The following is a 27,383-nucleotide window of genomic DNA, read 5'->3' as shown; positions in this document are numbered from 1 at the left end:
GTAATTACGGCTATCCACTTCCCATCTTTGACTATCAGTGTCTGTTACTCTTTGTTTTGCTGTAGTGATTGTTGTCAGTTTGTAGAGCGGCTGTGAGCTTTGCAAGGCTTAATTCGAAGGGATTGGGTCCTCCGACGTATTCCTTATCTTTGATAATACGTTTCCAGCTTGCTGGCCTCGGAAATTTTTTCTGTATAGGGCGCTGCGCGTCGACGTCCGCCGAGTCGATGTCCCTCGACGGCCACCGTATCGGCGCCGACGTCACCATGCCCATAAATAGACACGCGCTGCGTCCGTTGCTCAGTTCCGTTTTTCTGCGCTTCGTGGGGCCTCGGAACGTCGTTGCTCAGTTCAGTCAGGTTTATCTAAATCTATTTCGACGAATATTCCTTATCGTTCTCGATGGCTTCTTCATCAGAACCGACGACGCTGCGATCCGGCTTCAAGAAATGTCGAGACTGCGGTAAAAAAATGTCAACAACGGATCCACACAGGGTCTCTGTTTATGGTGCTTGGGGTCCGAGCACCATTGTTCGGAGTGTGAGGACCGCATGTCCATGACGGCGAAAGCCCTGAAGGAGCGAAAGGGGAAGCTCGAGAGAGGTAAGTCAGCCAAATCCTCCTCAAAGGTTTCGTCGGCCGAGTCGAGGGATTCGTCTCCTCACCGTCAAACACTCCCATTCTCCATTCGTCGAGATCTAGACACTCAAAGAAGAGACGTCGAAGGTCCCATTCGTCGTCGTCTTCGGTGTCCCCAGAAAGAGTTTCCTGTCCCACCAAACACAGTTCTCAAGCTGAGTGGGAGGAATTCAGAAAGAAAATGTTAAGCGTCTTCGAGAACGCAGCCTCGACCCCCTCGAAGACAGCTTAGGGTGATACCCCGGGTGAAAAACCCAATAAATCAAAACGCTGCGAGTCGCAGCACCCGGCGACACATTCCACCCGAGAGCGCCATGAGCCATCGGGTAAGAAGGCACCGTCTTCGAAGGTTCCTTCGACGCACGGGTCGGCGCCATCGACGCCGTTGTCGAAGGGTTCCTCAACGCATCGATCGACTCCACGCCATTGTCGACGCCGATGCCGATGAAAGAGAGGACCAAGGCTCCATAGCCAACGGTGTTTTCAAGGGCCTCCGGCACGAAGCCGAGACCGTCGTCGATGCCCTCGAGTAGGATCCCGATCCTCTCGAGTTCTTCGAGACCCCTTCCAGTTTTTTCAACGCCATTTTTGGCGCCTTCAAAGCCGGTTACATCGGCGTCGACGACTTCGACATTTTCTCGTCCAATAACGACGAGTTTGGCTCCTTCAGCCCTAGAGATGGGCTTTACTCCATTTCAAAGATCAGAATACCCTGGTCTTTCTTCAATTTATGAAGAAGGAGAAGAATCTGACCAAGAAACTTTTGGTTTACAGAGATCCACACTGCCTGCTGCAGAGGATTTCACCTCTGAAGAAAGGAGGCTGAAGGAACTACAGGACTCACTTCATGAGGCCAGTGGACTTGACACTTCCCCAGAAGTGGAATTTGTAAAGCCAGACCCAGGGGAACATGCCGAAACACCATATAGAACCCTAATGGCAAGAATAATTGAGTTTATGGGTTGGTCTGCGCCTTCACCTGTTTTCCAACAGGACGATCTAACGGATATATTGGACAAAGGCCCACAGGAGGACCCGGTGGTCTCCTTCCATGCAGCCGTACAAAGAAAAATTGCATCCAATTGGGAGACTCCCGAAGTCATCCCAGCAGTCAATAAAAGACTGTCGACAAAGTATAGGGTAGCGGCTGCTGACCCTGAATACCTGTCAAAACACCCGACCCCAGAGAGCCTGGTGGTTCAAGCGGCAACTTCATCCAGCAGTAGGACTGCTTACCCTACTGTCCCACAGGACAGGGATGACAAAAGATACGACTCTATGGCAAAGAAAGTCTTCTCTGCCTGTAGTATGGCGTTGAAGTCCATCAACGCCACCTGTACGCTTGCCAGGTTCAGTCACACATTATGGGAGTGTGCTTCATCAGCGGCTGACTGCATACCCGATGGAGAGAAGGAAGCCTTCCTTAACATCATTCAAGATGGCAAAGATGCCATGTGCGAGTCTCTTCAAACTGGCATCGATTCCGCTGACAGTATCAGCAGGGCCATGGCGGCTAGTACAAAAATCCGCAGGCATGCGTGGTTGCGAAAGTCTGGCTTTGCTCCAGATGTACAGGCCAGACTTTTGAATATGCCCTTTGACGGCTCTTCATTATTCGGAAAAAAGGCTGAGTCTGGAAAAGTTACAGACTTCTAAAGCAGCAGCAAAATCCTTAGGAGCTGCTATCCGCCAAACTCCTTTTCGCCCCTCAGGAACCTCTGGGAGAGGAAAGTCTTTTCGCTATTATTCCGCATTCGGAAAAGGCAGAGGACAGCCGGCTCAAAGAGGCCAAAGAAGATCCACCCGAGGTGGACGGGTCAAAGGTACTAAGACCGCAGCAGCAGCAGGTGCCTCTTTACCCTCGGCATCTGCATCAGCCGCCCCCAAACCACTCTGAGGCCTTCGCACACAATACACCTGTAGGGGGCAGGTTAACTCACCATCTGACGGAATGGCAGGCTATAACGTCAGATGCTTGGGCGTTGGAAACAGTTGCCCAAGGTTACTGCCTACCCTTTCTACACATCCCTCAGAGTCATCCACCGGGGAACAGCTCCCTAAAAGTTCCAGATCCGCTCCTCTTGCAGGAAATTATGGACCTGCTAGAGAAAGGTGCCATAGAACCGGTACCTGTAGCGGACAGGAACAAGGGCTGGTACTCCCCCCTACTTTCTCATACCAAAGAAGGACGGAGGACTGAGACCCATCCTGGACTTACGAGAATTTAACAAGTTCCTCAGGAAGGACAAGTTCAAGATGGTAACTCTCTCTCAGATCCTTCAGGCCCTCCAGCTCCAGGACTGGCTGGTATCTCTGGACCTTCAGGATGCTTATTTCCATGTGCCAATCCATCTCAAGCACAGGAAATACCTGAGGTTCGTAATTGGCACCTCTCATTATCAATTTCGAGTTCTGCCATTTGGGCTGAACTCCGCCCCGAGGGTCTTGACCAAGCTGATGTCGGTAGTGGCGCCGAGTCTAAGGAGGGAAGGGATCCACGTCTATCCCTACCTGGACGATTGGCTGATCAGGGCCGTATCTTCGGAACAGGCCCGGACCCAGCTAGATTATGTCTGCCTCTTCCTTCACAGACTGGGCTTCTCCCTCAATTTAAAGAAGTCGCAGATGATACCATCTCAGAGACTCCAGTTCATTGGAGTGGTCCTGGACACTTCCCTGGGAAAAGCCTCGCCACCAGAGGTGAGGGCTCAAGATATTCTACAGATGGTCACCAAGTTTCAGAATGCCCAGCGTCTCCCAGCCTTCGACTTTTTGAGGTTGCTAGGCCTCATGGCATCCTGCATCTTCCTTGTGCCAGAGGCTCGCCTGAGAATGAGATCTCTTCAGTGGGCACTGAGAAGTCAGTGGTCACAATTCTCAGGGAGAATGTCAGACGACCTCCGGATTCCGGACAAGGTAGCCCACGACCTTCAATGGTGGACCTATTCAGAGAACATCTTGAAAGGAGAACTGTTTTGGCAACCATGGCCGGAGATAACAGTAGTCAGACGCCTCGCTCACAGGGTGGGGAGCCCATGCCAACGTCTTGACCATCAGCGGTCGTTGGTCTCCATCGGAGTCCAGACTACATATCAACCTATTAGAGCTGAGAGCGATCAGACTAGCGCTGAAAGCTTTCCTGCCATCAGTACAGGGGAGAAATGTCCTGATAATGACGGACAACACGGTGGCCATGCACTACCTCAACAAAAGAGGAGGCGTAGGATCACTGCCACTGTGCAGAGAGGCAATGCATCTCTGGTTTTGGGCAATTCGGGAAGGAATTTCTCTATCGGCAGTCCACCTAGCCGGAGAGAAGAATTTGACAGCGGACGCTCTGAGCAGGCAGAGCAGTGTCTCCCAAGAATGGGAGCTAGCTCAGGAAGTCCTTCAAGAGATCTTCACCCTTTGGGGAACCCCTCAGGTGGATCTGTTCGCCACAAGCACCAACAGGAAGTGCGATCTGTTCTGTTCAAGGGAATTTCCCCCGAGAGGATCTCTAGGAGACACGTTCGTAGTGGACTGGGAGTTTCCACTCCCCTACGCGTTTCCACCAGTCCCTGTTATTCCTCGAATGATCAGGAGGTTGAGAAGATTCCGGAAAACCATGATCCTAATTGCCCCGGACTGGGCCAGGAGAACGTGGTACCCGGACCTTCTAGATATGTCCATCTGTCCTCCAATCCGTCTTCCACTCAAAGAGAATCTTCTCTCGCAGAAGGGAGGTCGGGGTTCTCCATCCAGACACCAGAACCCTCAACCTTCACTCTTGGCTTCTGAAAGGTTGAGGTACAAGGATTGGGATCTCCCTGATGACGTCATGGAGGTGTTGCTTTCGGCCAGAAGACCAGCAACAAAGTCTTTATACCGCTGCCGTTGGAACAAGTTTTGCAGCTGGTGTAGGGAAGAGAATATCGACCCTTTTTCATGTGGTACACCAACGGTGTTATCGTTTCTACTCTACTTGGCAAACTCAGGCCTTCAAGTTGGCACTGTAAAAGGCTATCTCGCAGCGCTTTCTATCTTCAAGCGCACTGCGGAGGAACAATCGTATTTCAAAATTCCTCTAGTGGTACAATTTCTCAAGGGTCCAACTAATGTTTACCCTCCAAAACCATTCCAGGTTCCATTATGGGACTTAAATTTAGTCTTAAACTTCTTAATGGGCACTCCATTCGAGCCACTTCACTCTTGCGCATTGAGATTTCTCACACTTAAAACTGTCCTACTTGTAGCACTAACATCTGCTAGGAGGGTGAGTGAGCTACAAGCTCTCTCCTGTAAGCCCCCACATACAATTTTCCACAAGGACAAGGTTGTCCTTCAGGTGAAGCCTAATTTTCTCCCAAAGGTGGTTTCTGAATTCCATATTACTCCGAAAATTACCTTGCCTTCATTCTACCCTCCTCCCCATCCGTGGAAAGAGGAGGAAAGGCTACACAGGCTGGACCCTAGGGGAGCTCTCAGCTTTTACATCAGCAGAATGGCTAGGATCAGGCAAGCAGACCAGCTGTTTGTAGGATACTCGGGTCACAAGTTGGGACTACCCATAACAAAACAAACCATCTCCAGGTGGATTATCTTGGCCATCCTGGAATGTTATAGACTAGCAGGGAAAGAGCCATCCCAAAACCTCAGGGCTCATTCAACCGGGGGTATCGCAGCTTCTTCGGCTCTCCAGAGAGGGGTACCGGTCCGGGACATATGTGCGGCTGCCACATGGTCGTCCTCACATACATTCACAAAATTTTACAATCTGGATTCCTCCACTGCTCAAGAGACCAGATTTGGCAAGGCCGTATTACACTGGGTCCATCCCTAAAGGGATTCATAACACTATCACTCCCTCCTCCAATTACATACCATGGGAGTCTATCAAAGATAAGGAATACGTCGGAGGACACAATCCCTTCGAAGAACAAGTTACTTCTTACCTGGTAACGTTCTTTCGATGGGATGTTCCTCCGACGTATTCCTTATCGCCCCTCCCATCCATCTCCGCAGTGATAACTTCCCTTGTGGTTGCAGCTTTCGCTCCTTCAAGGTTACTAACCGATTCAGGCATGTCTTTTCTTATACTACAAAACGGAACTGAGCAACGGACGCAGCGCGTGTCTATTTATGGGCATGGTGACGTCGGCGCCGATACGGTGGCCGTCGAGGGACATCGACTCGGCGGACGTCGACGCGCAGCGCCCTCTACAGAAAGAATTTCTGAGGCCAGCAAGCTGGAAACGTATTATCAAAGATAAGGAATATGTCTGAGGAGCATCCCGTCGAAAGAACGTTACCAGGTAAGAAGTAACTTGTGTAACTTGTTCTTCTATGGCATGACAAGGAGGCTAATATTATGCAAAACAATCTTTACTACTGACCAATAGCAGCAAAGAAAACTTTTGTAAAATCAATAACTTTTCTTTTTAACAGAAAAAACACAAACTCATAAGCACACCTAGTGCAAATGTAGTTGGCTCCATAGATTGCACAGACATACGTCTCATTCCAACCCATGTGAGGGAACAAATCTTTCAGAACAGGAAACTTCCTACTCCCTTAAATTGCGGATATGCTATGATGCAGAGCTCTTAATTGTGCCTTGTTACACAAACTTGTATGGTTCAGCGCATTACACATTAATTCTGCAGAGTAGTCGGATTCCCAAGCTCATACCAAATTCGATTCAGGGGCTAGTTTGGCTACTGGATGAGTGTTTGCTAGTGTTGTGTGGGGACCTTGGACATATTGAGGTGATGTTTGGAGGTGCGTCTATTAATGTTTGATTTACTGAACTCGTGCAGGTTACTGACCCCCTACCCTGCAGCCAGCCTCAGAATGTATCAGAGACAAAATGCAACATAGCCCACATCAAAACTAGGAACTCTGTAGAATGCACATTTGGACTTCTGTTTTCGATGACTGCATACATTTGATGCATTAATCTGAAACCTTGTGCTGGATTTTAGTCCTTTGTTGCATGCGCCACAGTCTAGCTATTCAGAGGAAAAGTTCTGAAATCATTTGAAATCCTAAAGGAAGAACAGGAGTGCCTGGAGGCAAACAGGTTCTTGTAGGATCGATCACTTGTGAGAGGGTCGTAGTGTAAGGAGTGATGATGTTGTGTTGAATCGCTTCACTTTACTTGTGCACGTTTGCTGTATGTGTACCTTGGTATACTGTGACATTGTAAGTAACCATTGCGTGTGACATGATTAACTGGTAATGCAAGATTTCAAATAATCTGCTATCGGTTTAAATGTTATGTTCTGCTAATACATTGTGTGTTTCCACTTGACCTCAAGTTGAACCAGCAAAGACAATTGACACATTTATATGTCATGAACCACATTTATTTGGCAGAAAAAACAATTGCAATAAGAATTGTAAAGGGTTTACAACCACTGAAAAAAGAGGTTATAGGCACTTCGATGAAAACTATCTTGTTGCCTATTGCTATTCATACATTGCTTAAATGTTCTATGCACTTCAATGACAATGTACTTTTTGTAAGTGGAGCAGCATTGCTTTGAGAACTGTGTAATGCTACAGAAAAAAAGTGGATACACTTCTAATTACCCTGTCTTTACTCAATCATCCTAAAAAAACATGCTGTATCAAGGGAAATTCCTGCTACCGTGGTACCGGCCTTGACTCCAGTTACGAGGAAAGCCAACCGGTTCATCACAGCCGGTGAGTCGAGGGGAAAGCCAATAAGAAACGGGCTGTGGTGAATGAAAGACGCTAAGTGGCAAGTTGAACCAAGTTCAAGGAACTGTAAAAGGGTTGAGGGGAGAGCAGCTGTAGAGGGAACCGGCACCATGTGAGTGCTAACTCGAGAGACTCTGGTAGATCCCCGTCTGAGTGAAGCTGCAAAGGCCAACAGGCTGTAGGAGAGCCGCCATCATAGGTCAAAGTGGTCATACAGTAGGTTGAGCAAAATCCCTGTATAGTCGAAAGCTTTGATCTAAGAACTATAAAGAAAGCAAGGGAAGTGAATCCTGCAAATAGTGAAAGTGAATGTGAAGTTGGCAAGAGTGAACCCGGAAGAAGGATGCTGACGAGAAGGGGGCAACTCTAAAGTCCCAAGAAAAAGTGTGTTAAGTGAACCCGGCCGAGGGATGTCCACAGGAACTGTTTAAAAAGACATTAAGATTTGTGAAGGGAGGAAAAGCCATAGTGAACCCGGTGGAGGATGCCTGGGAGTTAAGAGGGGTCTGCACCCAGAAGGGGGAGAAAAATCATGCACACAGTCAAGAGTGTGTTCTCCTTCTCCTGCAGTAGCGAGCTAAGGGTTTGGACAGACTGAATTCTTTTCAATGTCAGAGACTATGCAGTTGTTCATGGTGACTGTTTTTTGACGCACAATTTCTTGTGCAACTATTTTCTGCTAACTGTTGTAGATCAGAATCCGGAGACAGACAAGGTGGAATTGTGGTTAAACTTTTCTTTATTCTAGAGAACAAAATAAACCTATGCTGTTCCTACGTCTAGAATTCATGGCCCTACTCTACGAAGAAAAAATATAAAAGCGTGCTTGTCGGGATGTCCTTTACAAAAAAGGAAAATCCACTCTCCAGAATACTTTGCTTACCTGAGTTCTTGCCCTCCCACTATAAGAGAAACACATAAATGTTGCAAAGATGGCCCTGAGCAAAATGAATGGGGTTTGACCATAGAGGCTTGCCACCAAAGTGCAGTCTTAAGTCAGTATGCTGAACGGCTATCCAACCTTCTCTTGTCTGTACTGTTCAATTCAGTCCAATTAATGCCTCTTGTCTTTGTTCTCATGTGAGGACGTCTGGCCCTTGTCCTCCACTCTGACTCTTCTCCTTGTATTATTTCCCAAGAAAGAGTCTGGCATTCTCTCTTGCTAGGCAGTTCTTTGGTTTTGGATTTTGGTTCCTTCCATCCCACCTTGGGGTCTGGTTTCTGTCACCCAACCTTGAGGTCTGGTTCCTCTCACCCACCTTGGGGTCTTTGGTCTCTCACCCTCCTTGGGGGTTTGGTTTCTCTTTCCCTGCCTTGGGGTGTCAGGTCTCTCACCCTGCCCTGGGGTTTGGTTTCCCTCGCCTCACCTTGGGGTTTGCTTTCCCTCATCCCGCCTTTGGATCTCTAGTCTCTCAGCCTACCTTGAATTTCTCTCACCCTGGCTTGGGGTTTGGTTTCTCTGGCCCGTCTTGGGGTTTTGTTGGGCTTCCCCCCCCCCCCCTCTTCTCCCGGTTTCTCAGAGCCACTGTGTACCTCTGTTCCCTGGGCGGTGTTTCTTGGGAGAGTCTGGGAGTTCGGCCAACATGGCACCAACTCTCCTGTTCTTTTCTGCTGTGCATGTCGGGCAGACCTTCCCCTCTCTTCCCACATGCTTCTTTTGTGACCTTCGAACCAGCGTCTCGGTGGTTGTCCACTTCCCAGGCAGCAGGTGCTCCGCATTGCTCTTCTAGGCCAGACGCTTCTGGCTCTTGGTACAGCAGGGCTATGAGCGTTTCCGCAGGCTCAGCACCGGTCCATGTCGCCACGCCTGGTGTATGCTCTTCCTCTTCCTATCACTCCTCCCAGGAGGAGGTCCCTGCTTTTCTCTGGCTCTGCAGGTTTCTCTTCTCCCTGTCTTCAATGCTGATTGGCTCTTCATTTCTCCCTCCATTAGGTTAGGGGCTGCTCCAGCGTTCCCTCGTTTTAGGCGAGTACTGTGCACACAGAGGGTCAGAAACCACACCACCCATACTAACAGGAGGTTTTAAGTTATCACACAGACCATATAACCAATGAAGATATTGGGATCTTGAGAAGAGGGAAGATTACTGATATCCCTTTTGGGGAATCTCCTCTCCCCTAAAGGGGGGGGGGTCACCCCAGTGCGACCCCGCTTGCCCTATTCCTTAGGGTGTGATAAGCTTAGCTGTCTCACCGCCCCAGTTCCAAAGCGGGTGGCTCCCCTTTGGGGTGAGTGGATGAATTCCCTGGATTTGTCACATAACTTAGAAGTAAGGTTACACACGCACACTTTAATTGTCTTATCATTAGCACCAATGGTATTTAGTGCTTCTATAACTGATGTCTGGTCTACATGGGCACGTCTATTGGAAGATTTTGTAATCCTTAGGTGGTACTGGAGCTAGGCAGAAGAAGGTAGCTTAACTGTTTAATTGTGTGCCCATTAGGGGAACTCTTACATTGTGTTAGCAGTGTTAAATGTGCACTACAAAAACTGCATGTACATGATCATCTCCTAAGTTGTTATTGTCATGCCTGCGCCATGGGCACATACATTGGCGATCATTATGGACTAATGGTTATTCATTTATCTACAGAAAACTCTTGGATCAACCGCTATTCACTTCTTGGACCTTACACTTGCCACAATGCACTTGGCTAGAACTATCTATTCCTGGCTATTCCTATTTGTCATCATCGGAATTACAATCCCCAGAAGCCCTAGGGATCAGCTCTGCTTCCACCAGCTCAGGAACAGAGAGGGAGGAGGCAGATTGTATGCAGGTGTGCTGATCCAGGTGCGACCAATTAGCCTGCCTCTGTGCTGGGCAGGGCGGTATAAAAGCTGCTGCCTGCAGGGGCTCAGTCTCTTGCATTTAGAGTCCTTCCAGCACCCTTTTGCTTCGAGCTACGGATCTTTGTATGCTGTTCCTCCTTACTCCTGCTTTGGATCCAGTGCCCTGCCGGGCTCTCTGCTTTGCAGCCGATCACGCTCTGCTGCTTCCCAGCCTCCGCCCTTCTGGGCTCCTGCCTTGCAGCCAATCACGCTCCGTTGCTACCTTCCGCCCTAGTCTTCCAGGCTCCTGCCTTGCAGCCGATCACGCTCTGCTGCCTTCAATCTACAGCCTTCGTCCGCTGGGCTTCCAGCCTAGCAGCCCTCTACAGTCCTTTGCAGCCTTCTACAGTTAGCGGCCCTGCTCCTCTGGGCTTACTCCTTGCTGCCCGGTCCTTCTGGCTCCTTGCCGCGCAGCCTGCTTCTCTCCGCTGCCAACAGCCCTTGTCCTCGGGGCTTCCTACCTTGCAGCCGATCACGCTCCGCTGCTTGCTACCTACAGCCTTTGTCCGCTGGGTTCTCAGCCTAGCAGCCCTCTACAGTCCTCTGCAACCTTCTACAGTCAGCGGCCCTGCTCCCCTGGGCTCACTCCTTGCTGCCTGGCCCTTCTGGGCTCCTTGCCGTGCAGCCTGCTTTACTCCGCTGCCCTAAGCCCTTTCTCTCTGGGCTCCCTTCCTTACAGCCCTGCTCCTTTGGGCTTGCTCATTGCTTTCCTGCTCCTCTGAGCTCTCAACCTTGTATCCTACCGTCCTCTGCTATCCACAACAGTTTACCTACATTATTTACTTTCAGTTATTGCAGTCCCCCTGTTTCCTGACTGCTGCTCCCTTGCTTTCTTCCTTGTTTTCAACCCTCTGTTCTTTATCCCTATCCTATCCTGTTACACAGCTTTCCCTTCATTTCCTTCTGCTAGTTTGCTTATCAACTTCCTTTTTCCTGGATTTGTCTGTTAGTGTCTTCTCTTGTACTGTTTGTAGACCCCTTTGTACAGAGCTTGTCTGTTGGTTTCCGTCAGGCAACCTCTGCCCCTTCCCTTGTCTCGTTTCTGCGTTACAGACACCCATAGCTGTTGTTCCAAGCCATGATCAAACAGCGTGGGCCTCTGTTATAGCAAACTTTGCAGAAGGCTAGAGTTTTTCCTAAGGTCCGTGGAACACACTTTTCTATATCTGCATACACCCCAAGAGGGAATCCATTCTGTTGTACCTTATTTCCTTACTACACTTGCCTACTCTTCATTCTGTTTTCTTTCAGCTGTGTGTGTACTTATCTGTCCACCTTACTTCGGCACAACCACCCAAACCCTTCCTGGGTGTCCTGTGCCACTCTTAACAGAGTGCCGTCCGTGACAGTTATGTCATCAACAGCTTCTTCTCCGGAAGACGGCTCACGCCCTCTGATGTTGTTCTGCTCTTCCAATTGTGCAGCATACACCAGGTTAGGTTGCACAACCTCCCCTGATGCAAAATGTAACAAAGAAAGGGAATATTGGAATGTTGGCTATTCCATTGCAGACAATGCTGCCGCATTTACCATTAATTGCAGGCCGGTTTGTTCTCTCCCACCATTGATCACCCTCAGCCCCCCCATACATCCCACCTATTGCAGTTACCTCTGTACCCTACCAGGTACACCTCCCTCTGGATGTATCCTCCTATGTACAGCGCTGCATAGGTCTGCACACAGAGATGGGTTTCATTGCTGCTAGTCCCACATGTGTGTTTTGCCAACCCCATTTCCTTTTACTACGTTCATTGGTCATGATTACATTTTTGAACATAAGAATGGCGCTGCACATGTTATCTTACTGCCTGGTTTTCCGCCTGCTTCCAACTATTCCTTCAATCAGTAGTCGTATGTGTCCGGATACATACACATACCTTGTTCAGGATCCTGGATAGTGTTGATACCAGCACTTCTCCCATACATCCTACAGTGTCTGCAATGAACAATGCTTTCATTTACACCAGTGTATATCCGTTCCTGTGATGTTTTCCTTCCTGTTCGCCTTTCATGCTCCTTGACCTGGGTGTATTTGTTGCACACCCTCCACCGCAGATCCTACCACCTTTTTCATTGTGTCTGCTCTTCTCCTGGTGACTGAAAGGCAGTTCCCCTTTGTGACATATATTTTCTAGATAGCAGCTTTCACCTCTGGGAAATGCAATGGCACAACCACCAAAGAGGGCCTTATTAATACATTATACTTTCTTACATGATACAATTTGAAAACAACCACAGATATGATGATCTAGGCGTAAGGTGAGCGCAACAAATTGAATTGTTCATCAGACGTCAGCGGTTTTAGATCCTGCAGTACACTCTTCTATTCCATTTCTTAGACTGCCCTCAAGCGTTTACCAGGGCACTTAATTCCTCCTGGAGTTCATTCTAGCTGGTAGATGTCCTCTATTTGGCTCTGGGGAGACTGAGGAACTTAGTCCAGCCCCAGTGGGACTGTAAAAGAGATTCTAAAATTGCATGAGGCGCGGCTGGTGAATTAGGGGATGAACTTCCCTTGAGAACTGTGAGCGAAATTCTGTTCTATTTTAGAGGTCCTGCAATCAGTGAACCATGACTCTGCAATTCTAGTTACTAAAGGGGAGAGGTTTCTACACTGCAGGAGAGTGTTGATAGAGACCATCAATCACTGATCTCCTTGATGATGTAAGACATATCCACACTTGAGGTTTGATGACTTACCTTTACTTTTTAGCTCTAGGTTCATACCTTCAAACTTAGAAGAAAAACTTTAGAAAATGTCACACCATCCACCCATGTGTCATACGAAGAAAAACATAAATTGCTCAGGACTCCCAATATCTTGGACAAAAACACTCTGGCCTAAATGTTGTGTATTATCCATCACTGTGCATATAATGTTGCTTTCTCTCTCTCTCTTTCTCTCTCTCCAGAATGAGGGAGTTTGACGTGGAGGGGCACCCAGTGCTTCTAGTGAAGAACAATGGGACATTCAGTGCTGTGGGAAGCAAATGCACTCACTATGGAGCTCCGCTTGTCAAAGGTCAGTACATTCTCAACCACTACAAGACATAGCTCCTCTAAAAATAAGTGTTCAATTTTGGGCCTTCTCCGTCTCTTTCCTTTATTAACACTTGTCCCCAAGATCAATCTCCTGTGCTGCATCTGTTATACACCATCCTCTTCCACTTTTGTTTCCCTTTGTATTTAGTCTCCACTTCACTTTCATTTTCACTTTCTTTTACTTTCTCCTCAATTCCTCTTAAATATGTACCATTTTGCTTGCATTCTCACTAGCTTACACTGATCCTGGCTGTCACATAGGGAACCTGGGACCAAGAAGGACGATATTCGGTGTCTGTGTACAAGTGGGGGCCAACTTAATTGTAAATCTGGGCACTTCCCAAAAGAAACAAAAATTAGGATGTCTTATCCAAAATATTCCTCTCCTGCCAAACGTTGGTAGGTAGGCCTTCAGGAGTCCGGAGGAAATGTTTTAGTCCATACAGTTCACAAGAGGTTACTTGACCTCCTCTCCTATGGTTTTGCGTTTTAAGGGTGCCCAAACCCTTTTCTTCAGTCGAAGCTAATTATGATCTATATGGTGTCCTATACTCCCTGACTGATTCTAGCACTAATTTCCTTAAGCAGAATGGTCAGTGGTCATAGTCAGCAGGAAAAGTCTGCTATGACGAGTCAGAAGGAGGAGTCGGACCCACCTTGTACAATGTTTTACTATTTTATTTAAATAATAAGGAAAATGCCTAACTAGCCCTATTGCTCCAGGGATGTTCCCTGCCTAACTAAACTAACTAAGGGTGCTCGTTTATCGTCAAAGTCCAAAGAAAAGGTCCTCCGCACAAAAAACCTACTTCTATCTGACCCTACCACTTGCACTAATAACTACAAAATTGCCAGAATATATATCTTCTGGAACCTTCCCTTTAGCCGGATGTCTCTGAGCTTTCTTTCAGGGTTTCATCCAAATGCAACAAGTATGATAATGCCACTTGGCTGGAACCAAGTCAATCGAGACTATTATTTTTGATTCACATTATCTTTTTCATGAGATATTGTAACTCTTGGTATATAATCATAGGTCTGGTACTCCAGGTGGTGCGAGACTTATCAATGTCCTCGATTATCTCTTTTCTGTTCGTCCAAATGCATTCTCTTACAGTTAGTCCTCTCACTTTTAGTCCTTCAGATTCTTTACAGTCAACACTCCGTCATTTGGGGATTGATATCCCTTTAATATTGGTGTGGCAACACCAGTACTTGGGTCTCACCATTGGGTTCCTCTGTCTTCTTCTTAGGTTTCTCGCATTGATACTGGGATTTAATTCTGTTCGCTTTTCACATTTGGTTATTAAAGAATTTGAATGTTCACCAGCAAGCAAACTTAGTGATCTTCGTTGATCTCTCACAGTTGGTATATTTGTTCTTTCCCAATGTCTCATTTGACAGTTGGAGATGACCCTCTTTGGTGTCCTCCAATCCATAGGTTCATGCTCTCTTGGTGTCCCCCAATCAATATGGGTTATAACTCTCTTTTCCCCCTCCACCAATAGATATATTCAAGCTTCCTTAATGCCTCACATTCAGTATTGATGACAAAGCTGCTTGGTATTTCACATATAGATACTCGGTCTTGCTCAATGCCCCATGACCAATATTATCAATACGTTTCGTTGGTATCTCCCAATATGCACCTTTGTGCTTTCTCAATGGTCCGCACACAACCTTTCGCTTGCTTCCAATTAATGCGTGTGGTCCCGGGTGCCTCCCCCCCTTCTCAGTGCCTCCTGTAAGGATGTCGAAGAAGGAAGCTGACACAAATGTACCATGGTTTTGGTCATACACTTTTATTTATTTATGTATGAAAAAGGTCCTCACTATCCCTAACGTGTAATAGGGGTTTCCCTGCTTCGAAACTAATACTAAAGGGCTTGTCAGAATGTCCATCAAATTAATCTCCACCGTTCTGTGTCACAACCTACTTCTACCCCTCCTGCTACTACTAAAAGATAAACTAACAAAGTTCCTTCTTCAAGGAGAATGGCTCCCCTCTCTCGCAACCAAAAATACCAGGGGGAATGACTCCCCTCCCCTGAATTGCTGGTTTCACCTAGTCTTTATACAATGCCACCTCCAGGAGAATGGCTCTCTTCTCCTGGTGTAGGTCTGTACAATTTCCAATAAAAACAGGGTGAATGACTCCGTTCCCCTGGTGTCTCCAGCTCAACTCTGTTCAGGACCAAGGGAATGCCTCCCTTCTCCTAATATGACGTGGCACAGTTCACAACAAGACTTGAGGGAATTATTCCTTTCCCCTGGCGTCTTTAATACAGCTGTTTCGGTACCAGGTAATTGATTCCCTTCTCCTGGTTTGGCTTGGTACAGTTCACCACAAGGCCAGGGGAAATGTGTCTATTCCTCTGGCTTCTTTATTAATCCTCCTGATTTAATACTAGGATAATGATTCCCATCTCCTTGTATTATTTGGTACAGTTTGTTTTCACTGCTTTCAGCTTGATGCACTATGCTTTGCTTAGGCAGTGTGTTCGGTGTGCCTTCTTCTATCCTGCTCTGGCATTGGCTGCTTATCTTCCTTATGCTGGCCTACGGGGCACCGGCAGGCTTTAGCCGGCATGCTCACAAAGGCACACTCCTAAGGCCCCTGTCTGCAGCCTGTCCGCTGTCTGAACGCAGCACGCAGTGCCCGCACCCCCTTCCTGGTCCCCTGTGATGTCTGCTGTGCCCCCACCCCCTTCCTGGTCCCCTATGTTGTCTGCTGTGCCCCCCACCTTTTTCATGGTCCCACGTGATGTCTGCTGTGCCCCCACCCCCTTCCTGGTCCCCTGTGATGTATGCTATGCAGTCCCCACCCTTCCTGGTTACCTGTGATGTCTGCTGTGCCCCCCACCTCCTTCCTGGTCCCCTGTGATGTCTGCTGTGCCCCCCACCTCCTTCCTGGTCCCCTGTGATGTCTGCTGTGCCCCCCACCACCTTTCCGGTCCCCCATGATGTCTGCTGTGCCCCCCACCCCCTTCCGGGTCTCCAGTGATTTCAGTTTGCCCCCCATTCTTATCCGTTCCCCCCCCCCCAGCACTGCCTGATATCTTTGCCTTCTCCTACCCCTCCTTTATTCTTAACCATTGTTGGCGTTGTCTTGATTCACTATGGTTTCACCATCACAGACCTGTTTCCATCGGTTGGATTTGACTTTGTGGACACATTGACTTTTGCTGCTTCACCCTCTCAACTCTCATGCTGGTCCTCCCCTGGATCTCGTACTCGGGTGTGGCCCTTAACCATGCTGTGTGCATCGTCATCTTGAATCCTTGCTCACATTTTCTGTTCCCTGCAACACTGGGGGCCTCATTACACGGATGGCGGTGAACCATGGCGCTTTTAGCGCCATGGTTCATGCTGGTAAAATACGGGCACCGCCTTAGTGGAAAGGGGAATTACCGCCCTATTGCAAGGTTGGCGGGGCGGTAATTCCCCCTTCCACCATTGCCCTTCCCCATTCCCATTTTTGCCCCATAGGGCTCTATGGGAATGGGGAAGGCGCTAATTACGGTACCGCAAATTAGCTCCCTGGTCCTTTTGCGGGTTGGTTTTTAACGCCTGCAAAAAGCAGGCGTTAAATTCCCCAACCCGCAAAGGGACCTCGTAGTAAGGCGGTAAGGATTTACTGGTACCGGTAAAATACTGGTAAACCCTTACCGCCATCCGTGTAATGAGGCCCCATGTGTTTTACTGACCTCTGCAACTTTATTCGCTCTCCCCTCTGCTTCTCTGTTCTTTTTCATTGTTTTATTCACTGCTCTTCCTCCTCTTCCTTCTCCCTCCCTCCCTTCTTTCTTCTATGCGCTTACTCTATCAGAATTGTACCGACCTAGTATGATAGCATCAAATGTCTGTCCCCTCCCCCTTCCCTTACTTGTTCTCCCCCACCCCCACAGCACTATCTGAAATGTTGTCAGGCCTAGTATGATAGGCGCTTGCCTTGGTCTTCTTCTCCCTCTACTCCAACCCCCTCTCTCGCTCGCCCAGCCCCCAAACTATTGTTAGTCTGGCACTACCCCAATTTTGTCGAGCGTAGTAATGTAGCCGCTTGTCTGTCTCATTCTCCTTCCCTCCTTAGCATTGTCAATAGCTCTTACTCTATCACTAATCTCTCATGCCCTGTGATAGCAGCTTGTTTGTCCCCCCCACCCTCTGTCTCCCTCATTTGTTTTCTCCTCCCTCTCCCCCTCCAGCACTATGTGAAATGTCGTCAGGCCTAGTATGATAGTCGCTTGTTTTATTCTTCCCCTTCTCCCTCTATTCCAACACCCTCTCTCTTGCCCATATATTACATTCCGGCACAACCTCAATTGTCGTCAGGCATAGTAATGTAGCTGCTTGTCTGTCTCATTCTCCTTCCAACCCCCCTTCCCCTTATTATCATTGTCAAAAGCTCTTGCACCATCTTATCTGAAACGTCCCCAGGCTGATTACAATAGTTATTTTCACATTCTGAATGTATCAAGGACTTGCAAGAATGTCACTGTATTTTTCCTTGTTCCCTTCCTGCCTTGAAGCACTTTGAAACACATTGTTTATAGGGGCTATATAAATAATCAAAACAATACAATACTTTGCCACTTTGGCTTGTTTTTAGCAAAATCCCAAGTCTTGTTAGAGTGTCAGGCCCTTCTCTGGTGTTCAGTGGTTCTCTTTCCAACTGTGATGAGGACGGATTTCCTCTGATGCTGTCAGTATCTGCTTTTGGGTCTGGTACTCTTGTTTGGGTCCCTGACCCTTCTCGTGTTTGTGCTAGGGTCCCTGAACCTTCCCTGGCGGTCAGTGATCTTATCTCTGCCACTGATAATTTTTTGGGCTCTGATTAGGGTCCTCAACCCCGCTCGTATTGGTGGTAGGGTCTCTGACCCTTGCCTTGGTGGTCAGTGGGGTTGTTTGCCACTGACACAAGGAAGATGGTACTGAAGGCACGACTGACACTGACTAGGCCCAGTAACTGGTTGTCTCACTGGGCCGAGGGAAATCTGTTTGAGCGTCTCTCCCTTCTGCTCCCACGTCCCCGCTGGGTCTCCCATACCTCCCTTACCTTCTTGGGGCTTTAACAGTGGTCGAAGTGAGCATGAACGGTCAGGAGCGGTGTTCCACCACTTTTATATTTCACTGTTAACAGCTCCACTACTTTTTCAACCATTTTCACCTTTATAGGAGCAATTCTTTGTGAAGTTAAAGCACACTTCTCCATTTTACCACCCAATATCAGTTACAGCTAAACTAAAATCAGTTTCAACTCAATTGGTTGTGAACCAGCATGACTGGAACCCTTAAAACATGTATTGCATGTTGTTCCCTTCCTTCCTACTCTGTCCCCCACCCAACTGGCAGTTCTACAACCTTTTTGGTACACTTGTATCACTGGACTTTAGGTAATTCACTGGGGCTTCCTTAGATTGGGATCTGCTCTGTCGGCTCTTCGGGCTTCGCTCAATGTCAGGATCTGCAGTGTGGCATCCCTCTGCACAGCCCAGCTTACTTCCTTCTCTCGGTCGTGAGCTCGGGTCTGCACCGATCGACCAAGCAGAGAACTCGCACAGCTGCTCACCAGCATTTTGTGTCCTTCTCTCGCTGGCTTGCCAGCAGGATTCGAATCTCCCACATTGAAGATTTGCTGCACCTGCTTACTCTCATGGCTGCATTTGACTCTGTGGCCGGGCTTGCCACATCTGATTGTCCTTTGTTGCTTTTTATACTTTGTATCCAGTTCCTCCTATGCGAATTGCAAAAGTCTTTTAACTCTGTTGGTGATTGAATCCTCATGCCTCCACTGGGCCACCTCATACCAGTACTAACACAGTCACTGATCTTTGTTTCCTATGTTCTTACTTGTTCTAGTACTTTTGGCTTTATCTCCTTGTTTACAATGGTATATAGGGTCCATCAATATAGTGGTCCTGAACATTGCAGAGGGTTAGGGAACATCGGGGAGTGACACCATTCGATGGGCTGTACCCTTGGTGAACGTCCATGTGCCCAGAAAGGCAGTCAATCCCATGAGGTCCTCCCACAATAAACCATCCTGTTGGGTAGCAGCTGCACTGCCCTAGCCTCATGGGGAAATGCCTCCCCCTTGTGCTAGGCCATAAAGACTGCATATGGAAACTAAGGCACAATAACCATATACTATAATGACACGTCAGACGCGAGGTTCGTTTTCCAAACAAGTCTGGTTTTATTCAAAGTTTCTCAGTCGGCCGACTGGGTCTCAACGCCTCACGACGTGTGTTCCCAAACACTGTGAGATGCGAGAGAGCGCGAACAGCACTCAAGCAGCAATATATATACATTAACAGTATCTTTTCGTAAATGCAATTCGACCCGCCCTCATACATGTCATACAGGCTAGGGTTCAGTGATTGACAATTATGACACGTTATGACAAATCTTCATTCAGTCTAAACATTGTTATTCTAGCAAAGGCAGCAGAAACAGCTTTCTGTTATGAGGAACATGGAGCTCTGGCCCGGTAAGGATATCTTGTTCTGAGCAGAGAAACATTCCATACTACGTTATCTGTGTATTGCGGCTCATGAGCTAAGGGTCAGATAGTTCTGAAGCAGAGAATACCCTTCTCCGCGTAGGAGCACCGCTAGGAGAATATAATTCATGTTTAATTGCCTTTAACAACAGTGCTTGCAAGACAAACTGGCACCTGGACTAACTGATTTAGATGCAGCTTCTGCTCGACTTCAAGGACTTAGTGAGAGAGGAAAATAATTATATATCTGTAGTTTGACATTCCTGTCTGTTAGCATTTGAGTTCAAGCCGTGGCCTCGCACTGTGTGCGATTCTAAAGCATAGAATATGTTTGCAAAGCGTTTAACAGAACAAAGCAAAAAAAAGCAAATGGCCGACATTTCACAAAATAGACGCCCTTTGGTTACACTGATGATTCTTGGATTGCAATGTTTGGAACATGATGCGATTTGCTTCTGGCCATCATACTATATGTATCATTCGACTATGGGATTACTTTTCTGGTCTAACAAACCATCCTTTTGGCCTGAAGCCAATAGCATCATCCATACATCGCATTTTCATCGGACCACGTGTCCAATTCCAAACTACTCTTATCGCTATAATCGTCATCAGAAATATTAATTGCCATAAATTCTTTTATTTTTTCAGTTTCGTGTTGTGTACCACCACTTATCATGTGAGGAGGAGTTTTCGTACTGATTACATGTACACACTCATTTGTGATTCGGGAGCAGAGGACTGGTAGACATTGTATGCATCAACAGCAGAATATGAGGATTCCAAATATCATAACCAAGATTGCAATTAGTTTCCATCCCCATGATTGTAGCAGTTCCCAAAACCATGAACTTATATTCAGATTCCAACCACCTGTGGGGAAATGAATTTCGGAGCTTAGGACATGCAATTTTTTAATTGCTTCAAATATCGTAGGGGAGGATTCACTTACAAATACAGAGCACGCTGATCCTGCCAATTTGCATATTCCTCCGCGATCAGCCAAAATAATATCAAGCACCATTCTATTTTGCAATGCAACCAGTCTAATTGCTTTTTGTTTCAATGTCAAATTATAGAGTATATCAGTGGTTCCATTTATTGTTTTTTCTAACACCCTGGATAATTTACTTATATTCCATGAATTTATTGTTTTCCCCAAAAATGGTATAAATGATTTCGCTATATCACCAGCAATCTGCCCAGCAGTGTCATCTCGTCGTGGCCGAGATCTAGATATTTTTGCTAATTCAGAAGTATTTGGCAAGAAATACACCAGGTAAAAGTATCCCTAAATAACAGGTCCCTTCCCACTTTCTAGGTAACCATGGATAGGCCTGATCTCCACATATAAAATAAACAGAACCTCCTATATATAGTGTTTTTTCTTCTTGTTCAAGCACAGCAGTATTCATACATCTGGTAAAAATTCCCACTGGGTGGTAACCCTTTTTCCGTAAGCAAAATGGGACAGAATGTGGACTATGATTAATAGTATATGAGGGAGGCACAGCATCTTTGTTTCCTACCGGAGCCATTTTAAAAGTGATTAGGGACTGGTAAGGCCTAGAGAGTATCTATTGGACTTGTTGTTACCGGTTTTACTTTTCTTCTGCTTGTAAATACGGAACCACCCAACGGTTCCAATACAAATATTTCAAATTCATTTATATTCATTCCATCAAATTGTCCAGTGACACTATCATTCCATTTCCGAAAAATAGCGCTCTTAATGATGCATAACAAGAAGTATTAAGCGGTAAAGGATGTACATACCAACCCATTCCTCTTTCTCCATGCTGGGGTAAATGGGAACAAACCCAACAATTGGACCTATTCAGGATAGCATGAGTCATATTCATAATCAGCAGTAATGTGTTATTGTCATATCCTTTGCTATGTTTCACTTCTTGTGATGGAAGAGTATATGAGAGCACATGTACCAGGCTGCTCATTGTAGGAGCATTGGTAGCAGACAAGAGATTTTAAGGGATGCAGAGTTTCCAGATACCCAAACATTGGGATTAGTGTAATTAAAATGCAAAGCGGTATCATAATCAAACGCATATTATTCTTTCTAAACCAAGTCTTTCTTGGAGTAGGTTTAATGTCCATCTTTACATTGACAGCATTGGTGCAGGCAGGAGCGAATATAGGCATCGTCTATAATGTTTATTTCAGCAGAAGTTTTTCAGTGTTCTTTGGAAAAGTTCTCCACAGCAACACACGTTAGCAACAAAAGTTCAGGCCATTCCAGGTTAGCCTGCTTATAGATAACAGCAAGCTAATGTTGACTTTCACAGAGATCCAAAAGCAGGAGCAAGAAGCAATTTTATAGTGTCTGTATCATTTTGCCCCCGCTTGTTTATAGTGTCGGTATCATTTTGCCCCCGCTTGTCCATGCCAGGTTGCAAATGACCTTCACTTTCAATGGTAGCACCGGGAAACCGTGTGTCGGAGCTCTCAACTGATACAGCTCATATGCTCCTTTTCCCTAGGCCTCCATTCCCAGCTCATCCGTGAGACAGACAAAGGCGAAACAAAAGCTGATCACTTCCGGTTTCATGAACGTAGATTGCACCTTACGGCTCCAGGTACAGCATGATCGATAAACAATGCACTCTCATTTCCAGATGCAGGATCAGTGCCATTTCGTGATGCAATGAGTGATGATGAGCAATGTTGAGGCAACTTCGGCCTTTCGATTTTCGCAGGAATCACCCCAGGCCCTGTCTTGAATTTAGGAAGCACTTCTGACGGCGATTCGGCGATATCATCTTTGTGATCAGGTACAGCTGTCTTGCTTTCGACGTCAGGATCATCAGTCTCTTTCTCATGTGGCAAAGGAAACGGCACTCTTTTCGTGTGTGTTTCGTGGATCCAGTGTTTCCGTCCATTCACTCGGACTGCAGTCTGCGTGCCAGTAGCACCTGGAAAGGTCCCGTCCAACGCGATGCAGGTGAAGACTTTCTTTCAAAAATGTTCGCCAAAGTCCAATCACCAGGCTGCAGACAATGTCCTGGGCCTGTATATCTGCCAGGAAGAGCCTCCTGCACCTGCTGATGAATCAAACGCAAGTTTTGAGTTAACTGTAGGCAGTAATCAATAAGCAATGGATACTCAATGTCCGTCAAACATTTTGGCTGGGGCACGTTCCAGACATTTGGGCCTCATCACGAGTTTGGTGGGAATGAGAAGGATGAGGAGAGCAGCACCAGCAAGGCGGCCAGCCATCCCCGTGCCCAGGCCAACACCCTGGTCCCTGACTGATGGTCAGTTGGTGACCGAATATAGGCTGGACAGGGCAACCATCACCCAGTTGCTGGACACAATCCAGGCTGACATCGGCAGCCGTATAGCCATCAGCACAGCAATACCGCCGCTTGTGAAGCTTGTGTCCGTGCTACAATTCCTCGGGACTGGCAGCTACCAACACACTTTTTGCCATGATGCACGGCATGGCCCAGTCCACCTTCAGTGCCATGCTGGGACAGGTGCTGAATGCACTGTTGATACATGTGAATGAGCACATTGCATTGCCAGCCACAGGTGAACCAGCTGAAGGGTCAATTCCATGCCATTGCTCAAGTTCCGAATGTAATAGCAGCCCTGGACTGCACACATGTAGCACTCGTACCACCCCAGGCACATGAGGTACAGAAACCTGAAAAATTACCATTCCCTGAATGTGCAGATGACATGTAGCCCTGACCTCACCTTCAGCCACTGCTGTGGCTGCTACCAGGATCCACTCATGACTCCATGGTCCTGCGCAACAGTACCTTGCCAGCGTACATGGAAAGGCACCAAGGCCAAAACACATGGATGCTGGGTGAGTGCAAATGTATTCCGTAATGCATGTTGAATTACATCTGATGGGGCTGGTCACACTCAGTGAAATCCCTGCATGGCAATAGGCAGCACCATCACTGAACATTTCCATGCATGTACCTTGCACGAGAACCCTTGGACATGTCCAACAAAGCAGAACAAACCCATTCAGGATGTCAAAGACATGTGGCAGCACAGTCACATATGGTAGGCCTACTACCACAAAGCCTCCTGTGTGTGTTGCAGTATAGCTTCCCACCCTGACACAGTAGACACACCCCACCCTGGCCACCCGACAGTCATGCCAATGTTACACAAAAGTCGGCACATCCACAAAAGCACTACACATAAGTAGTCTGACAATGTACATCCCTGAAACTGACCCATGATTGGCCAATCACATGCCTGGAGAACAGTACATAATAGTGGCAACCAGCAAATGCAATAACAGCCTAAGGGAGTGCCAATGACACATGGGCTAAACACTTGTCGCATGCATAAGCAGATGGAAGGGTGCCCTCCTCCAGTGACAAGGGACAGAGTACTGTTACATTTAGAAACAGAGGCGTAGCAAGTTGTGAGTACTCCATTGATTCAATGCTGCTCCTAGCACAGCACACTCCACAATGTAAGTGAGCAGGTGGGCCACATGTAATACATGAGGGTGATGCACATAACTCACAAATGCATAGATACACAGCTGTATGGCAACCTCACACCATGCATATCCTGGAAGTCAAAGGTTGGATGCCAACATTGCAATGAGATAGCATGACCTTCTCGACACAAACTTGATCCTGCTGAAAATGTCACTGACTGATGACTGAGCCTTGTGCAGCCACTGAACCTACCTTGTCCCCTACACTGCAGCTGAGCGGGCATTCAACATTGCCCATGGACTTACACGCATCTGCGTGGAGAGGGCATTTGGACTACTGAAGGCATGCTTCTGGTACCTAGCTCGTACAGGAGGGGCATTGATGTATGCACCAGAAAAAGTTGGAAAAATTGTTATGACATGTGCCATGCTGCACAACATTTGCTGTCGCAGGAATGTGCCACTGCCCCCGGATGCTCATGTGCAGCCATCTGAGGATGGGAGTGAAGGTGATGATGTGCCAGAAGGTGTTGCACGTGCACACAGGAATGGGCTGAGGGAGGGGAGGTTGGCCAGACAGGGGTTGATTGATAATTTTTTTTGATACGGTGACGGCTACATTTTGCACATGTCACTTGAACATTAAAGAGCACTTAATCACAATCACAACTGTCCATGCTTTGTATGAATTTTAAACGTGATTTATTCAAAGATTGTCTATCCCTCCTCCCCCAATGAACACCCAGAACACACTACCCCCCCCCAGTCAACTTCCCACAACAGTGCAGGTAGGTGCATGTTCTCAGGGCACCCACAACAATGCCATGTCCAACTATGATGGTCGCGGGCGCTTTCCACGTCCTGGCCCCTCTGGTGTGCAGGATCTCAGGTGGCGCAATGAACGGCTCCTAGGAGAAGGCTCATGGGATCCCTCCGTGGGTGTAGTGGAGGTTGATGGGACTGACCCGGTTGCCTGCAGATGCTGACGGAGAAGGTTGTTTGCTTCCCTTGTCTGCTCAGCGAGTGCAGATACTGCCTCGCACAACTCCCGTACCCTTTGGCCAAAACCGGTCAGGGCTGAGGTGCATTGCTCCACCACTCTGCGTGTGCGTGCGTTGTCTCGGGCAATGTACTTGCAGCCATGCCGTATGGATGCGCTGATGGCCTTGATGTGCCGGCTGTGCACTTTAGCCATGGATTCCACTTTTGCCTGTTTGGCCTCAATTATGTCCAGAAGTCCCATCACAGCTCCTCCCGTGACGAAAGGTACCCCTGGTGTGGCAGGTACTGGCCTGCCACTTGTGCGCTGTTGGGGGGGGGGGGGGGGGCTGCATGGGGACATGTTGGCGGCTTGGATGGGGCTGCCGGGCTCTGAGTGCCGGTCTTCAGGGCTGCCATATGATGGTGTGTCTACATCTGGCTCTGGTGTGCGGACACAACGCACATACACATGTGGGGTTTGTTCTCCCTGTGTGACTGGCCCTGGGGTCCCCTGTGGTGTCGCTGCTTCCAGCGGAATGCAAATGTCCTGCCTGATGCGCAGCTGGAGGTGTCACTCCCACATTGGGCTCTGACCCACAGGTGACTCCCTCTGCATCAGAAGTCTGCATAGTGGCTTGGAGTGAGCTAGGCGCTGACACCCTGCGGCCATGTGGGTGCTGCAGCGGTCTGGTTGGGCTACTGTAACGCTCACCTGATTCCCGTAGAGGCGCCGGTCTTGACTGGGCGTATACCGTATCTGCAAAGGTGATGTGTAACACACGGCTGGCTCTTTGGGCTGGACCTCTGTGCACTGTATGTCTGACTTGAAGGGTAAGATGTCTGCAGATAGAAAATATGGGATTAAGGAACTGGGTTATTTAATGTCTCTCTCTTCTTCCCTTTCTCTTCTCCTGTAGAACCCCAAAGGTTAACGCTCTCACCTTAGGTAAGTGAACGCCGTGCTCTCCATCTGCCTCGGGGCAGGGTGCTGTAACCAGTTTCTTCGCTGGATAAGGGGAGCAGGCCTCTTGACTTCAGAGGACTGCTGTCCGTCGTTTACTGCACGAACGGTAAGTTTCGAGTAATCCTAATGTCTTTAAAGTCTTTAGTAATGATGTTTCTTGTTTTGCAGGGTTCCGGCGATGACGGATGACGGGCTGAAGTGAGTTGAAGATGGAGCCCGTGTGATGAATAGAAGCGCCTGGAAGCACGTAAGTAAGCGCTTGTTGCCTGCTTCACGGTGCGCTCTAACTGTCTTTTTATTTTGCAGGTACAAGTTCGGAGCGGCTGCAGGGTGCCGGAATACCCACTGGGTTAGATGTGGAAAGGAGTAATGGCACGTGAGTATTAAAGTTCCCCAATGTCTTTAAACGCACCTTGTTTGGTCTTTCAGATGCGGGATGCAGCGCCGAAGGCCTCCGGAGCGTGCGAAGAGTTGGTAAGCTTTTGTCTTTCAGATGCCGGAATGCAGTGTGAAGACCTCCGGAGCGCACGAAGAGTAGGTAAGCCTTTGTCTTTCAGATGCCGGAATGCAGCCCGAGGCGTTGGAGACAGCCGATGGACCAGGTAAGTGAAGAGCTGTCACTGAAGACCGTAATGCTAACCTGTTCTTTCTTGTCTTTATAGGTGTTGCTGAAGACTGGATTCAGGATGGTAAGCCTTTTTCCTTAGGCCCAGGATCAGATGCAGAAGACACGATGAGCGTTCTGCTTCAGAGGATGCAGAATAACGCAAAGCAAGATTCATCCATCGGGTGTGGTTTAAATAGCCTCCTGTAGTGCTTAGGTGTCTCCTTCCACAGCCACGCCTAGGTAAGAAAAGAGTTCCTGCTTTCCAGAAGAGTTCCAGTGTTCTGAATCTAGGGAGTGGCTCCTGCCCCACCCAACAGGAAAAGTAGTTCCAAACAGAAGAGGATCAGAGGCTCAACTGGCAGGCAAGTAAGCAGCATGGTCTGCTGCAGGTAAGTCCACCCAAGCATTATGAGCCCGGCGCTTCCAGCGCTGGGACTGGGCATATTTATGAGCCTGGTGCCACTGGCGCCAGGACTGGGTCCAAAAGGTCCCAATTGGGACTGGTTGGCACTCGGAACCTGGGTTATGGATCTGCTTCCAAGGAAGTTGGGAAAACCCTGACCTTTTGGAAGCAGAGATCATGACAGCTACGTTGTGGTGATTTGGGATGGGTCCGGCATTGGTTCCCTTCCGTGCGGCCCCTTTGTGGGGTGGTGGTGCTGGTACGCTGCCTCGGGC

The 27,383-nt window shown here is 47.9% G+C and overlaps 1 protein-coding gene across 19 annotated transcripts in view; it reads left to right on the top strand.

The window, feature by feature from the left end:
- Positions 1-27,383, top strand: part of LOC138488440 (apoptosis-inducing factor 3-like) — a 1,275,087-nt gene that overhangs the window by 731,235 nt on the left and 516,469 nt on the right. For 18 of the 19 annotated variants that reach the window (XM_069615395.1, XM_069615389.1, XM_069615394.1 and 15 more), the window contains one exon: positions 13,093-13,202. In XM_069615395.1, coding sequence (XP_069471496.1) covers positions 13,093-13,202 — 110 coding nt within the window. Of the gene's footprint in view, positions 1-7,255; positions 7,327-13,092; positions 13,203-27,383 lie in introns of all 19 variants that reach the window. The other variant, XM_069615404.1, reaches the window with a different exon arrangement.

The sequence above is a fragment of the Ambystoma mexicanum genome, chromosome 9 (genome assembly GCF_040938575.1).
Source record: "Ambystoma mexicanum isolate Mex_15411 chromosome 9, UKY_AmexF1_1, whole genome shotgun sequence".
NCBI classification, from domain to species: domain Eukaryota; kingdom Metazoa; phylum Chordata; class Amphibia; order Caudata; family Ambystomatidae; genus Ambystoma; species Ambystoma mexicanum.
Note: the sequence above shows the minus strand (reverse complement) of the source record. Positions and strands in the feature narration are given on the sequence as shown.